We start from the raw sequence: 14,770 nt of genomic DNA on the forward strand, positions 1-14,770 counted from the left end.
TCCCATTTCACTATCAGTATCTGTTTTGGTTGGTAGGTGTCAACACCAGCACAATTTACTGTGGTGTGAAACTCGGATCTGGGAGAACCTCCCACCTGCCTTTTGGTATTCCCTGTTTAAATGGCCAGGAATGGCATGAGCCACTGGGTCAGAGCATCCTGGGATGACAGGAGCAGCTCAAACCCCACCACAAGCAATAACTAAACCCCATCCACAGCTCTGGGGGACAGGCTCAGCTCAGGCTGTGTGCAGCCCTTTCCTCCAGCAGCACTGACCCTCCTGCAGGGCTGTCCTCTCCTCCTGGGAGCTGCTGCTCGCTCCAATCCCTCCTCTGCCACTCCAGCATGGGAAAGGGTTGGCCAGTGCTGAACTGAAGGCAAGCCCCTAATCAAAGTGAGAGGTGGGAGCTGGAGTGTTTGTAAAATACCGTACAAATGGGAGGGTTTGATGGCGTTAAATGAAGGATCAGATTCATTAAATTAAGTGGAAAGCAATGTACATGGATGATTTCAAGGGTTGAGGCTGAATACAGGTTTTAAATAGGAAGTGATCAGCCGCTATACACAACACAGAGCAGCTCTCAAATATTTTTAATGACAGTATTTGTACACATTTTAGTTTAATTAACACATGGCACAGGAGACGGTTGGTAACTAGGATGTGGAGTCTCACACCAGTTGTCTCAATTAGAACACATGAAATTTCAAGCATCAATACACCCAGAAGAATAGCACCCAGCCCTGCCTGGTGAGGTCTGGCATTTTGAATTTCCATCACACCTTGTTTTTCTTGGATGTGGCAGTAATTCCTTCCCTCCAGATGGAGAAGGTCCCTTAGAAGGGGATGATCAGCTTCTCATTTGGATTTATTTCTGGTTTTGCAATCAAAATTAAGGGGACTGTGTATTGTCACTGCCCAGTGATCCATGTCACATTTCTGACAGCTATGTTTATTAGTAAATATGTAGTGATTGTTTCCAGAATTAACTGGAGCTGCTTTTCTGTGTCTGCACATGCAGCAGAGAGTTCTGTGATGTGTGATCCCTTTGTTGGCACAGCAGTCTCTGGATGCTGGGGCACTGTGGCTGGGTTTCAGTTCTTGGAGGGCTCAGGTGCTGCTCCTGGGCACCATCTTCAGAATAATTGGCTTCTCTGGTGTCAAGAGCCCCGCTGAGCTCAGCTTGATCGGGATCTGCAACAAAGAGAGGGCAAACAGGTGGAGATGGAGAAGTTGAATATGCAGAGATGAAAGGTTCAGGCATGACTGGATCCATAGTGCCAAGGGTCTGGGGTTGGCTCCTGGCTCTGCCTGTGCCAGCCTGGAGCCTCCACGTGCTCCTCACCTGAGTCTCTTTGCAGGTCTGGAAGGTGAAATGCTGCAGCAGGGAGGCCATGGCCACTTTGACAGTCAGGAGAGCAAACCTCATCCCCAGGCAGTTCCTGGGACCAGCCCCAAAGGGCAGGTACGTGTAGGGGTCTATGGAGTCCTTGTTCTCCTTACTGAACCTGCATGATGGAAGGGGAAAAGAAATGAAGACAACCAACCCTACGTATTTATCCAGGCATCTCTCACTGGTGCCCTGCACAGCCTGGCTGGGGTTTTTCCTGAGGTGTCTCAGGGGGCTGTGACTGAGCACCAGGGTGGGGTCCCAGTGGAGGGTTTGATTTTAATTCTGCCCATCCAGATCAGTAGAAGTTGGAAGCAAGGTGAAAATCCAGGCACTGTCCTGTCCCACAGTGACTGATATTTCCTGTCTGGGGTATTTAGAGAGAGAAGAACCACAAGTTGTTTTGGTTAGGAGCAGCCTATGGCTTCAGTTTCTCTGGGAATGAGAAGTAGATATCAGTTACAAAAATAACCAGCTAGGGAAGGTTATCCTTGAAAACAAGGAGGGAAGGCAATTCTGGATGGATTGAGTCTTTAGGCTTATTTAGTAGAAGCTTGTATGAAGGGAACAGGTTCAACAAGGAGGATTATAGAGAGGATGGCCAGCAGTTACAAAACCTCCACATTTGCCCCCTCTCAGGAAGCTTAAAAACTGGGTACAAGCTCCTGTGAGGTATCAGTGGTATTCTCCCAACAAGATTATGTTGTTTGAAACCCTGCTTTAAGCACAAAGCTCATTTTCTTCTTAAAATGACATTCCCACGAGCCTGCAATTCCTCATCCGTATTGTTTGTGAAATGATAGGAAGAACACCATTAGGAAGCTAATCAGAGATTAATGCTTAATTACTGAGGAAAAAGCAGTGTGATGTTTCTCCCCTTTCATTAAGCTTTTTTGTACCTTTCTGGCCTGAACTCGTCTGGGTTGTGCCAGTAGTCGGGGTCGCGGTGCAGGACGTAGGGCGGGATTGTCACTATGACTCCTTTGGGAATGGTCACCCCGTTGATCTCCACGTCTTTCTTGCAGGTTCTCTCAATCCTGCCCCCCAGGGGATACATCCTCAAGCTCTCATTCAAGGTCATGTCGAGATATTCCAGTTTCATCAGAGCTTCGTAGGTGAGAGGAGCCTGCAGGGCAGCAGGGGCAAGGTGACCAGGTATGTTGGCATCAAATGGATTGTCCTGAAATGACTGTGGGAACCAGACTGTCCCCACCCCCCACTGCCCCAAATTTGAGCCAGGCTTGCTGAAGAACAAAATGCAAGATAGAAATTGAGTGATTGGTTTTGTTTTTCCACCCCTGAGTTATGGAAATGCCTGGAAATCCAAACCCACATCCTCTTGTGCATGGGTGCAGAGTGTGGCAAACAGGTTTGAGCAGTGGGGTGGCTGGAAGGTTCCAGCTGCCAAAAAAAAAATCACTGCAGGGCTGAGTTTTCTCTCTAGGAAAATCCATGGTATTTTGGAGCTAAAGATTTCTCCTTGCCCTGGCTGAACCAGGAGGGTCAGGGAATTCTCCCCATCACTCAGGGTCCCCCTTACCTTGTTGGGCAGCACTGTGTCAATCTCCTGCAGCAGCTTTTCCTGCACATCAGGGTGCAGGGCCAGCTCGTAGGCCAGGTACCCCAGGCTGTTGCTGGTGGGCTCATACCCAGCAAAGATAAAGATGAATGCCTGGGCCAGGACCTCTATGTCTGTCAGGGCTGTGGGGAGATGAGAAAAGCAGTGTTGGTTGTGGAGTCAGCAAGGACCAGGCAGCAGCAGGTGGTGGCAAGGCAGGTTTGTTGCAGTTGTTTTCTGATAACACCTTTATGACTGCTCTATCTCCAGGAGAAATCCATTTTATAGAGGAGGTAGGTGATTTATATAACTGGCATGGCAGTCCTGCTCCCTGCACAGGGATCTGAGCCCTGGCACCAGGAACAGAGTTCCATCTGGAGCTGGTCAGTGAGGATGATGGTGACACAAACACCTCCCCACACCCTCCTCACTCCCACAGGAGGATTTGGGTGTTGTTACCTTTATCAGAGTGATTTACTCCGTTGTTCCCCTGGCTGCCTGAGCGCTGGGATTCAATCATCAGCTGCAGGAAATCTACCCTGCCCTGAGAGGGAAACAGGAGAGTCTCTTTGGTGACAGGTTCCTTATCCTCAGATAAGCAGACCTCACAGCCCAAGCACGATTTTCAGACTGAGAGCATCCCCAAAATGCACACAACTTCCTTACTGAAGAACATAACGCTCGCTTTTTATTTTGGAAACCTGTCTGTCCTATCCATTAAGCCACTGGGTGGGAGAGCAGTGTCTTGAATGAATCTGGGGAAAGGGATCCAAACTCTAAAAGGTAGAATTCTGTCAGAAAGGAGGTGCAGTTTATGAAAAGTGAGAGGGGAAGGCACAACCCTAAAGGTGATTTTGCTGCTCGTGTGCTGCTTACTCTGCACTCTCATCCTCTGCCTAATCTTCTTCAGGGAGTTTCTCACTCTCTCATTACAAGTGGAGCTTAGTGCAGTTCTGCTGAGCCTTTATCTGGATTTGGCTGCAGATCACGGATGTGCAAAGTCCCCCTGATTCTGTGCCAGGGCGGGTCAGGTGGGGCTGTTCTGACAGTATTAAAATGAAGTGTTTACACTTGAGTAGCCTCGGGGTTTTGTTGAGTCATTGTACTTTGGCTTCACCTTTGATAGCATCACCCTAATTGTATTTCACTTCAGAGTACTTTCTGCCACAATTGCTCTCAAATTCCCACTCACCTTGTGAAGCTCCTTTTCACGGTCCTGCTTAATTTTGGCAACTGATCTCATGAAGAAATCTACAGCATCTTTGGGGAAGAAGCTTACATTCATCTTGGCCATGACAGGAATAAGGAATGGGAAAACAACTGAAAAACAAATAAAGAAATAAATTGCACTGTGTAAATAAACCTTTCCTCATATCAGATAGCTGTGGATGCTACTGGGAAATTATTTCCTTTTTTAAATTTCTTTACCTGAGAAAAGTATGGACTTCACCTTTTTTCCCCTCTGTTTCATTCTCTTGGAATAGTTTTTGTGCACAACCAAGCTGGGTATGATCATTCATTTAAGAGAAGACCAAGGCATATTTCACCTCCTGTTTCTAAGGCTCTGTTTCCTAAGGACAGGTTACTTCTGGACACAACAGGCATGTGGCTCAGAAAAGAAATATTGAAAAATCTGAGTTCTTTGCTCAGGCTGAGCTGTTCACTGCCTTGCTGTGATCATGCAAACATTTTCAAGTCCCTTTCATAGAAACTGGATCTTCTGTATAGATTAATGAAATCTACAGTGCCAGAACCTCCTCTATGCACACATCCAAACTTTCCCTCGGTTTCAGCAAGATATCTAACCTTAATTTAAGGCCCATTGCTGCTAAGCTATTGCACTGGAGGAAATTGCATCTAATTACAGTCCCCACTCTCTTCCAGAAAATGCATTGCAGATAGCAGAGCTCTCCTCAAGCCTCACTTGCTTTTCAATCTTCAGATAATTTCTCAGCACTTAACTGAATATTTCTGGGTGGTTCATAAGTTTCTTGGACTGTGGATGCCAGAGGAAGCTTTGGAGGAAGTTTTCACCCATCTCACCCCCAGGTTTTCAGCATGAAGCTCACAACAAGGAAATGATGAGACAAGGGCCAGTGGGGCTTCATTCCTAGCAAGGGAAGTTATCCAAGCAAAACCTGGAGTCACTTACATGACAAGATGAAGATTGGATCAAAAAAGTCAAACTTGACCAGTTTCTTCATCTCTCTGACAAAGGGGTCCTTGGGGTTGTTCATGGAGTCAATGTTCACACCAAAGGAAGTGCTGGTGACCACGTCCAGGCTAAAACTCCCAAAGATGCTGAAGGAGGGAAAAAATAGACTGTGGTTAAATATTTGGACTGAGTGAATATATTTTTTCCTCATGTCTATGTGACTTTATTAAAATATAAAGCCTCATAGGACCTTCTGCTTTAGGTTTGAAAAGAAAATTGGATATGTGGTACTGAACAGCACTTATAGAGAAGGGGATGGGGTTTTAGAGAGCTTTTGTTTCCAGCCTGCACAGGTTTTGAAGTTAGGCAGCTTTTCCAAGGATTTTACATGGAATGGGTTAGTGGAAGGACAGCATGTGGAACTTGCTGTAACCTCTTGAGGAGGGGTCCAGCAGACCTTTTCTCAAACAAGCCCTGGGAGTGCTCCAGTTCCACCCAGCACAGCCCCCCTGCTCCACGCTGTCCAAGCCTCCCCTTGCAGGGTTTTGGTTCAAGGGGAGCTTTGCTGGTTTGGGGTTCCTGGTGTGCAGGAAATTGCTTTGAAATTTGCTTTGAAACTGGGGGTGCAATACAAAGAGTTTTGTTCAGAGCCCATATGGAGGGCACAGATGAGGCAAAAACACTCAGGGCCACTCTACAGCCTCAGTCCCCCCAGCAATGGGGATGTGAGGGATGAGCATCCCACAGTTGAGTGTGGGACAGAGAGGTCAGCAGCCTCCATGTCCTGGGGAAGGAGAAGGTGCTGCACAGAAACCCTGAGTGCATGCAGGGAAAACTGGGTTTTCCTGCCAGCCTTGGAGTTATCTTGCATCTGTGGATTCACAAAGCTGTGCTGGAGCATTTTTCTTCGTATCTACCTCTGGGAAGTTTCCTAACATCCAAATTAAATTTTCCCCTTTTAAATTTCCAGTCAGGCTTTCAGCAAGTCCCATTCCTCCCTTCAGAGCCCTGGCTGACCCAGGGAAGGATCTGCATTGCTGGTAGCCAATGAACCACAGCACTTTTAACAAGGTTTGCTCTGCCTGCTGTTCTTAGCAGCTACTTACTCCTTTACAGCTATTGAGTTGCCCTCTTTCACTTGCTTTTGAACATTCTTCACCAAAACTTCCCCATAGTGCTTCATTATAGGGAACATCTGTAACACAAACCAGGCATGGTCACTTCAGTACAGTACATTTTACTCCTTTACTCATGGAGTTGGCTCATGAAGACTACAGGGAGTTTCATGAATATTTACAAATAAGATCTCTGTGCCCAGGTTTTATTTTAAGACTTTTTTGGTTTCAGTTAGGCATAAATTAAAGAGGCCAGCTTAGTTGCCAGGCTCTGACTAAAGAAATCAGAGCCCTGTGATAATCTCAGCCTGAAAACACTGCTTACAGGCTGTGATTTAGTCTGTACCTGCCCCTCTGACTTACCTCCTTTAGCTTCCCACTGGTGAAGGTTGGGGAGAGCACAGTGCGGAGCCTTTTCCAGTGCTCGTCTTCAGCTAATGAGACAGCATTCCTCAGCACCCCGACCAGGTCAAAGCGCTGCAGAGGGAAAGGGGAGCTGTTAACCCCACAGAAGAGAGCAGCCTCCTTGCAGGGGTGGGAATGTGACATGCAAGCCCTTTCCCAGGCTCTTCCAGGGGCTGTGCTGCTGGTAACAGCCTCTCTCTCAAGGCACACACCCATAAATAATCCCCTGTCCTACACTAAAGCAGCTGAGGTGCCATTCCCAGCCCCAGAACCAGTCCAATAAGCCCAACACCTGCATGTCTGTATGCACCAGCATGTCCCATCCCTGCACCCCAGCTGGTGGCTCCTGTGCATCCTCACAGATTCCTGCACCCCAGTCCATCCCTGTCACACAAACACACAGGTAGGTGTGAGAGCAGACCAGCTCTGCTCCCTCTGCCAGCCCTGGTGTGCAGTCCAGGCTGTAAGGCAGGGGAACAGTGACATGCAGTGGTCGTGTTCAGCAATCCCCACAGTGCAGCCACATTCCCAAAGGATGCTTGGCATGCCTGTCTCCTCCTGCACTTTTCCTGGACCCTGTGTAGATCTCAGCACGCTGCTCTCACCCTGCGGTTGGTGAAGACGGTGTAACAGTCCTTGACCAGCACGGATTTGATGATCTGGGGGTCTGTGACAGCCAGTACGGGTTGTCTGCCGTCGTAAATCCTGGAGGGGGGAGAAGAGGAGGCAGGTGAATAACCCCAGGTAATTGAAGTGTGAGGCTTGGCTGATGCCCACGAGACAAAAGGTGTTGAACAAATGTTCTTCCATCGCCAGCCTTGCTGCTCTGTTGTCGGAATAGAGAAATGTAGAGAGAAAAGGACTCACAGACCTTTTCCCATCTGGTTTTGTAAATGATAAAGGGGGTAAACACCTTCCGAATTCACTGGGAAATAAGCAGGGCTTGGTTGCTCAAAGGACCAGATATTAAATGAAGCATCTTCACTTCCTCCCCTGGCTCTCTGTTTTTCCAGGCACTTAAACACATTACAGTATTAGAAGGAAACTTGTTCGACCCCTTTCAGGCTCTTGAGTTGGGTGTCTGGAGACTTGGGCTGACAGCACTGAGACATCCTTGGAGATGAAACTCAGTCCTTGTTTTTGTCTTTTAAGGCTGTGAGTTCTGAATGCTTTCCTGGAGCAGATGTAGATTGAGCTGGTTTGTGCTCTCTACCCACTTGTGTAAAGATATATTTTCCAGACTCCATTTTTTAAAACTGCTGTAGGGACCAGTGGATGCATCATACAGGATATGCAAGGTTGTAGCCTAAGTTATAACAACAGTGATAAAAGCTATGGGAGGAGGTGTCTAGAACAAAACAATCAAAACTGGAGCAGGAGGGGATCAGCAGCACAAGGAATTCATTGGATCAGCTCCAAAGGGAGTCACTCACATTCCTCTGCTGTTGGTAAACCAGAGCAACCCAACCTCCCAGTTCCAGATCCTGCTTAAGTAAATAGTTCTGCTGATGATTTTGTTAGGGGCAGGTGAGGGCCTTTTGTTACCAGATTTAAGCTGCTTTTCACAGCACTGGTCAAAATAGTTTCTGTGTGATGTGGCATCTGCATCACCAGGCTCCAATGTAAGCACCAGCAGCACCCTGTCACTGCTGTTCTCATCCCTGCCAGGCTGCAGGTGGAGAAAAGGGAGCTTTCCTAAAGAGTACTGTCCCCCCTTTGCACAGATTCTAGTTTTACTCTCAGAAGAGATCAGTGGTTCATACTCACCCCCAGACCTTCCCGTATTTCTTGAAACATTCATTGTCATATTCCAGGACACCCTGTGGAAAGCAATTTAAAAATTGTCATGGACTAGCCTGGATTGAAAGAGACCCACAGGGACCATTCAAGTCCAACTCCTGTCCCCAGGACAGCCCCAAAAATCCCACCACGTGTCTGGGAGTGCTGTTCAAATGCTCCTTGAGCTCTGGCAGCGTTGGTGCTGAATTATCTGAGAGAGGATGCAGTGGAGGGGATGATGTTGGAGATGGTGGATGGGGAGGAACAGCTCTAAACTGATGCTCAGAGCTGCTTTATGAGCATTCCTTCCCTCCAAAGCCATGATGAAGGATAAATATGCCCTGTGCTTTGAGTGAGCTCTTAGGCAGGGCATGGCAAAGGGCAGCTGGGAATCAGCCAGCCAGAAGTGCCCTCTGGGGATGCCCCTTGCTCTGGCTGCTGAGCCTCCTCCCACACTGGCCTTTGCCCAAGCCCTGCCTGACAGAGGAGCTGTCATTTGGAGATAAATTACCATCCCTGGGATATGTTCAGTGGAGCTGGAGCCAGCTCCAGGCACTCACCTTGCGATATTCCAGGCATGTCCCAAAGAAAGGCAGAGGTTTTGGCCCAGGAATGCCCAACTTCTTAAACAAACCAAATGGCCAGGTCCCATATCTGTGGGACAGAAAACACAGCACTGTCCATCACTGGGCACTGGGGCTGTGAGCTCTCCTAAAGCTGGAGACTGCAGCAACATCCCTTGGAAGATGTGGGAGAGGAATTTGATCCAAGAGGTGGGAAAAAAGCAAAATTGCCCTGCAAAAAACTACTTGATAATCATGGTAAGGCTCACAGAGCTTCAGAGGGATCCTTTTGCTGTGAAAGCAATTGTTTCCACCAGAGCACCTGTGCAGACAGCATCTTGAAGTCTTTAGCAAAAGTCCTGAGAGGAGCTCATTGCCTACCAAAGGAGAGGCAGAAAACAGAGCTGGAAGAAGAAGGAACACCACGCTGACACATTTTTATTGAAGAGAAATCAAAGCAATGCCAGAAATTATGTCCCAAACAGGGCTTTTGTCAAACTGTACTTCAATTCCATTTATTGTTCTCCCTCCCTTAGTCCAGTGTTAGCTCAGTGGAAGCCTTGTCTTGATGGTTTTCTCTTTAGATTTTATTGACAGCCTTGCAGATTTCTTTCCTCTGAAGCACCCTTCCTGGCAGCTCTAAAGTTATTGCTTCTACCTCAGGGCTTTCTCAACAAGGGCCTGGGCTGCAGCCCTTTGAAGCTCATCTTTGGCTGTGTTGAAAGAGCTCCTCAAAATATTTGGTTTTAGTTAGTAGCTGCAGCTTCCCAAGTGAGCAGTTCATTGCAGAAGGGATGTGAAACAGGGAAGGTTTGGCAGGGGGGTGTTATCAGAGATCCTCTTCAGGCCATGAGCAGGATCTTGGGGATGTTTATTTGGAAAGCCAAAATCTAGGCTGAGATTTAGGGAGGGTCTCTCTTACAATTAGCAAATGAGATCAGCCCCCCTCAGCACAGCTTCTGCCAGAGAAAAAAAAAAAAACAAATCCCACTTTATGGTCCAAGCAGGGCCAGTGAAAAATGGGGAGCTGGGTGTATTCAGGTGAAGAAAGGTTTCACAGAACTCAGTTTGTCAATGTTTAATCCTTTTTTGTCAAAGGTTAATTCAGTACTAGGGATCAAATGTTTGTGGATTCTCATTTGTAATGTTTGTAGATAGCCAGGGCTACAGGAGGACCAGGAAATGTCAGGCTGGGCCGGTTACAAAGCCCAGAAATACCATAGGAAAACAGGCTTAAACCACTTGAAATATGGCCAGGAAAATCTAGTCTAACACTCCTACAACTAAAATGTGTCAGGGTTTTCTGCAGACTGAAAAGGACCATTCAGTGTAAAGCCAAAGAATAATCATTACTTCTTCCTACCATGGGTGTGAACCAGAAATGCCTGATGTTCCCTCCTGTGTGAACTGGAGCAGTGCTGGCCCATGTGGACCAGAAACATCTCTCTGTGTCCATGGGCAGTGAAATTTCTATTTTAGCTCTGATAGCAGAGCACAAAGATCTGGGTTTAGTCCCTTTTGAATTACAAGTGCCTGCAGAAGGTGCAAGTCTGGTAACCAGAAATCTCAGATTGCCACAGAGTTACTGAAATACGAGAATTTGGGTCAAGATTGAGGGTGGCTTTTTTGGTTTTGTTGTTTTGGTGTGGCTTGGGGCTTGTTTGGGGTTTTTTTGGGTAGGAATCAGCCCCAAATCACAGGAACAGATTTGAAAAATATGGCAAAAACTTTCTGATCTTGCTGAGCTGCTGTGGCTGGAGCACTGCCAGGGCAGACAAATGGGCCATGCTGGTGAGCACCACATCAGTCCCTGGGGTTTATGGCTGGCAAGGCTCTGCCTGTGCCCCAGGGCTTGTCAACACTGCCCATTTTGTCAGGGCAAAGGGGTTTTTAACCAGCCCTGCTCTGCTGCAGTGCTGGACAGCACCAGCAAAGCCAAGGACAGCTTTTCCTCACTAGCTGGGCTCCCCTGAAGCACTGGGGTACATTTCTGCTGGGGGATTTTGTCTGGAAAGCCAGGAGAGGTGGCTGGCCTTGCTCTGTGCTCCACTCCTTCCCCCAGCACAGGGGGCTGAGAGGAGGGACAGAGGATGGAAACCAAACCTCTGCAAAGGATCCCTCCTTGTCCAGGAGGAGAATATTAGCTGGGCACCATGGAAGAAATCAAATTGATCCTATGAATATTCTTTTCCTGCTGCAGCAGGGTCATCTTCTGCTGGCTCAGCCAGAGAGGCACAGCTGGATGTCTGTAAAAAATATCCTGATGGATCAGGACCCTGACTGAAACCAGCACCCTGATGGTAACCAGTACCTGGCATCATTATTATTCAATTAATCATTTGATGCTTAGCAGCAATCTCCTAACTGGATGGGAATGCTCCAAACCTTGGAGCAAGATCACACACCTGTACAGTCTGTAGACTTCTCTCACTTCTCTGGAGCTACATCCCAGAGCCTGGTTAGATGCTGGAAAACTGGAAATGACACCTACTCTTCAGCAGATTAGTTGTGTGAAAGTGAGCAATGGCAAGAAGAGAGAAATGGCAGGAGCAGAGAATTAATAAAGAATATTTTACTCACACTACCAGGAGGACCACGAAAAGAAGTATAAGGGCCCATGTTTCTGTAGAGAAAAAAGGCAGAAGGTTCATTTCAGTTCTTCTCTGATTGGCTCTGAGTTCTGCCTTGATGTGCTTGTCCCACGTCTGTGGGAAATAGGAGTGTTCCACACTGTGCAATCTGTTTTATGCAGTCATATGATTTAAGGGCCCTCCTTCTATCACAAAGGAGGAGGAGTGGAAGGCAAAGGTAGAAAAGTCTGCTAACCTGAAAAACACCATGCATGTGATAGACAAGTGCCTCACTGAACTGTCTAAGGTTCAGGTTATATAATGCATGTGTTGCCAAACATTTCAGCTGGTTTCTCTGCTGTTAGTAATAACTGCCTTCCCATTGGCTCATCCCCTGGGCTCCTACACCAAAATAAATAAAACCAGGTTACAATGAAAAGGTAAATCCCAAAGCAGGTGTCAGGGTTGGTTTACAAAAGGGAAGGAGACGAGAAAAGGTTATTCACATATTGTATGACAAGAGCTTTTCGAGCAGATGAATCAACTTTGACAGTATTTAAGATTTTGTTTGAAATATCTCTGTTTCTGTGTTGTGGAGTGCAAGCACTGCCTGCAGTGGATCAGAGGCAGCTTCTAACTAAGGCAGGAATTTGTCCCCTCTGGAGGCTGTTGAAGTCCAGTTCACCTTGTTTGCTGGTGTGTGGCCAGGTGTTTTGTAAGAGAAATGCTGTCACTCCTCAACTGTAAGAGTTCAAGTGCCACCCTTCCCAAAGCACCACTCATGGCTCGGGAATAAAAGCCCTGCCCACCCTTCTGCAGCAGCTGGGGGAAAGGCACAAGGAAAGGGAGAACACAAAATTTGTGCAGGCTCTCCTGTAGGGATGGTGCTGAAGAGCAAGAGCAGGTGTGGATGTGCTGAGAGGAGATCATGGTGTGGAGAAAACTGAGCTCTCTGGAGGGTGTTTGTTAGGGGGGATCAAGCCAGGGCAGGGCAGGAAGTTCTGTGGTTTGCACAGATGTGCACTACAGCAATTCCCTTCATACTAGCAGAGCTGCTGTCTTCAGAAGGGAGTTTGCTGTCTGTACTGGAGGCAAGTTTTAATTTTTTGGCATGTCAGAAGCTTTGTGTCTGTAAGAATGTGGCTGTGATTGATGCTGCACTGACTGAGCAGTGATCTCAGTCCACTTTGCAAGGAGCATCACCTGCCTTATCTCAGCATTCATATCTCATTGCACCTTTGCCCAGCCTTTGCTCTGACCTTTGGAGTCAGATGAGTTTTGGATTATTTTGTAATAAACACAGCTTGCTTTAGTTTGACGTGAACAGACAAGTTCATGACACAGCTCTCCAAACCTGTGCTGGGTCCTGCCTTTCTTGGTTCAGAGATGTTGCAAGAGCATGTGGTTCAAGGGGTGCTTTCCCCTTCAGGAACTGGTCACTGCAGTGATTGGTGCTCCTGGTTCATCTTTGCCTACTTTGACACAGCCTTGAAATTTGAGTTTACTGGACAGCAGAATGTTCCCAACTCACTGTGTTGGGAAATATGCAAACAGTTTATTCAGGAAATAGGAAATAAGATTGTCATAGAACTCTCCATGTTCAGTAAATATAAGCCTCAATCTTTGTCCTTTTTGGGTCATTTTTAAGGGTAATTAGAGTCTCTGGGAAAACTGGTACAAAAAACAGAGATGCAAAGTCTTGCTGTGGTTTTACACAATGACCTGATGATCTCTGCCTAATGGACTATCAACTTCAAACAAACAACACAGCCCCACCATCTCCTTAAAGCTGGTGGATAAACACAAAAACCCTGGGTGATTAATTCATGCCGAAGGAAAAACAGCTTCCCATTGACCTGGGAAAGAATGACTGATTGTCACAGTAAGCCCAGCTCAGAGCCAGTTTACGCCCAGATGTGCACTCTGTTAAAACTGCAAACCCCAGCTGTGGTGCCCCTAAGCTGCTCAGGGGTGCAGCACAGTTGTTCCTTCACCCTTCCAAGTCCTTTATAACATCTTAGTCCTCACCACCACAGGCTTTTACTCCCATCCTCTGCTTCTCCTGGACATTTTGAATCCACCATGGGTTCAGGGGAGCCCTCCAGGTGTCTGGAGCAGAGGCAGAGTGCTCAGGGGTGTGGGAAGGTGCAATCCCCATTTGTGGCAGTGGGAACACCCCGAGTCCCATTCCTGGGTGACAGTGACACACACCACGCTCACCCCTTGTCCTTTAGCCTGTTGTCACTGAGTTTCCAGCATGGTCACAGGCTGAGAGGTTAAAAAGCCAAAATTTGCAGCAAAATCAGAAGAGAACTGAGCTGCTTTCCCTTTTCTAATGCCCCTAAGAAGCTGAGATTAATGGATTAATGGCTTTCAGGAAAGCAAAATAACAAGGTGTTGTTATGTGCAGCTTAACGAAGGGAGTGCAGCAAAGCCAGGCTGTGAACAAGGTGTGAGGAGCAGGGAGGATTTTTGTGGAATAATGACTGGGGGCTGGGCAGAAAAATAGAGCAACATGTATTTCTTTCACAAGCTGTGAAACCAAAGGATATAGTGTTGGAAGGACACCGTGGAATAGCAATTATGACTGGGGCACAGGTGTGGAGAGGAACAAACAGCTCAGAAGAGAAAGAGCTGTTGGGGGGAAGGAAAAAAGCCCCAGTAGGAACATTTTGTGTTCCTGATGAAAAGGGCTACATGGGGATAGGGAAGGCCAGGCTGGATAAGTCTGAATCTTTAGGTCTAACTGACTTTTGAGTAGGATTTGAAAAAGGTTCTCCTGAGATACTTTGGGGAATTTGTTTTAGATTCCCAGGACTGGACCAGTAGAGACTCTGCAGTGCTACTCAGGGTATAAATATTGCTGGGAAGTTGTGTCATTATGGAGTACTTTGAAGTCTCTAGATACAGATCATAAAAATTCCTGCTAATCATGCAGAGCTCAGCTAATCTCTGTATGGGAGGGAGAAGGCAGATTTCTGCCCTGGAGAAACACCAAACTGGCAAGCAGTGACATGGATTAAGCTTCAGTGTTGGTAAGTAGTTTAAGATATTCCGAAAGAAGAGTTAAGAGTAATATTACCTTGGGTCGAACAAACCACATTCATTTCTTTTAACATTAAGTGTAAACAAAACCCAAGTCTGTAACTCAGGCTCATTTTTCAAGGACAAATAGGTGAAACAAACCAGTGGAATATCTCAGGACCTTCACTGCAGACTGTGTCTAACCTCCTTTTTG

At 47.0% G+C, this 14,770-nt stretch overlaps 1 protein-coding gene across 1 annotated transcript; it reads right to left on the reverse strand.

Moving 5' to 3' along the window:
- Window positions 1-614: 614 nt before the first annotated feature.
- On the reverse strand, window positions 615-11,613 carry LOC117003893 (cytochrome P450 3A9-like). The gene is made up of 13 exons (XM_033074262.1): window positions 11,543-11,613; window positions 8,960-9,053; window positions 8,388-8,440; window positions 7,226-7,325; window positions 6,579-6,692; window positions 6,207-6,295; window positions 5,098-5,246; window positions 4,138-4,265; window positions 3,405-3,489; window positions 2,928-3,088; window positions 2,287-2,513; window positions 1,343-1,505; window positions 615-1,191 (listed from the first exon to the last, which is right to left on the reverse strand). The coding sequence occupies exons 1-13, from the start codon at window positions 11,611-11,613 to the stop codon at window positions 1,108-1,110; spliced, it is 1,518 nt and encodes a 505-aa protein (XP_032930153.1). The 3' UTR covers window positions 615-1,107.
- Between the last annotated feature and the right edge of the window lie 3,157 nt (window positions 11,614-14,770).

This window comes from Catharus ustulatus, chromosome 16, assembly GCF_009819885.2.
Source record: "Catharus ustulatus isolate bCatUst1 chromosome 16, bCatUst1.pri.v2, whole genome shotgun sequence".
Taxonomy (NCBI): Eukaryota; Metazoa; Chordata; class Aves; order Passeriformes; family Turdidae; genus Catharus; species Catharus ustulatus.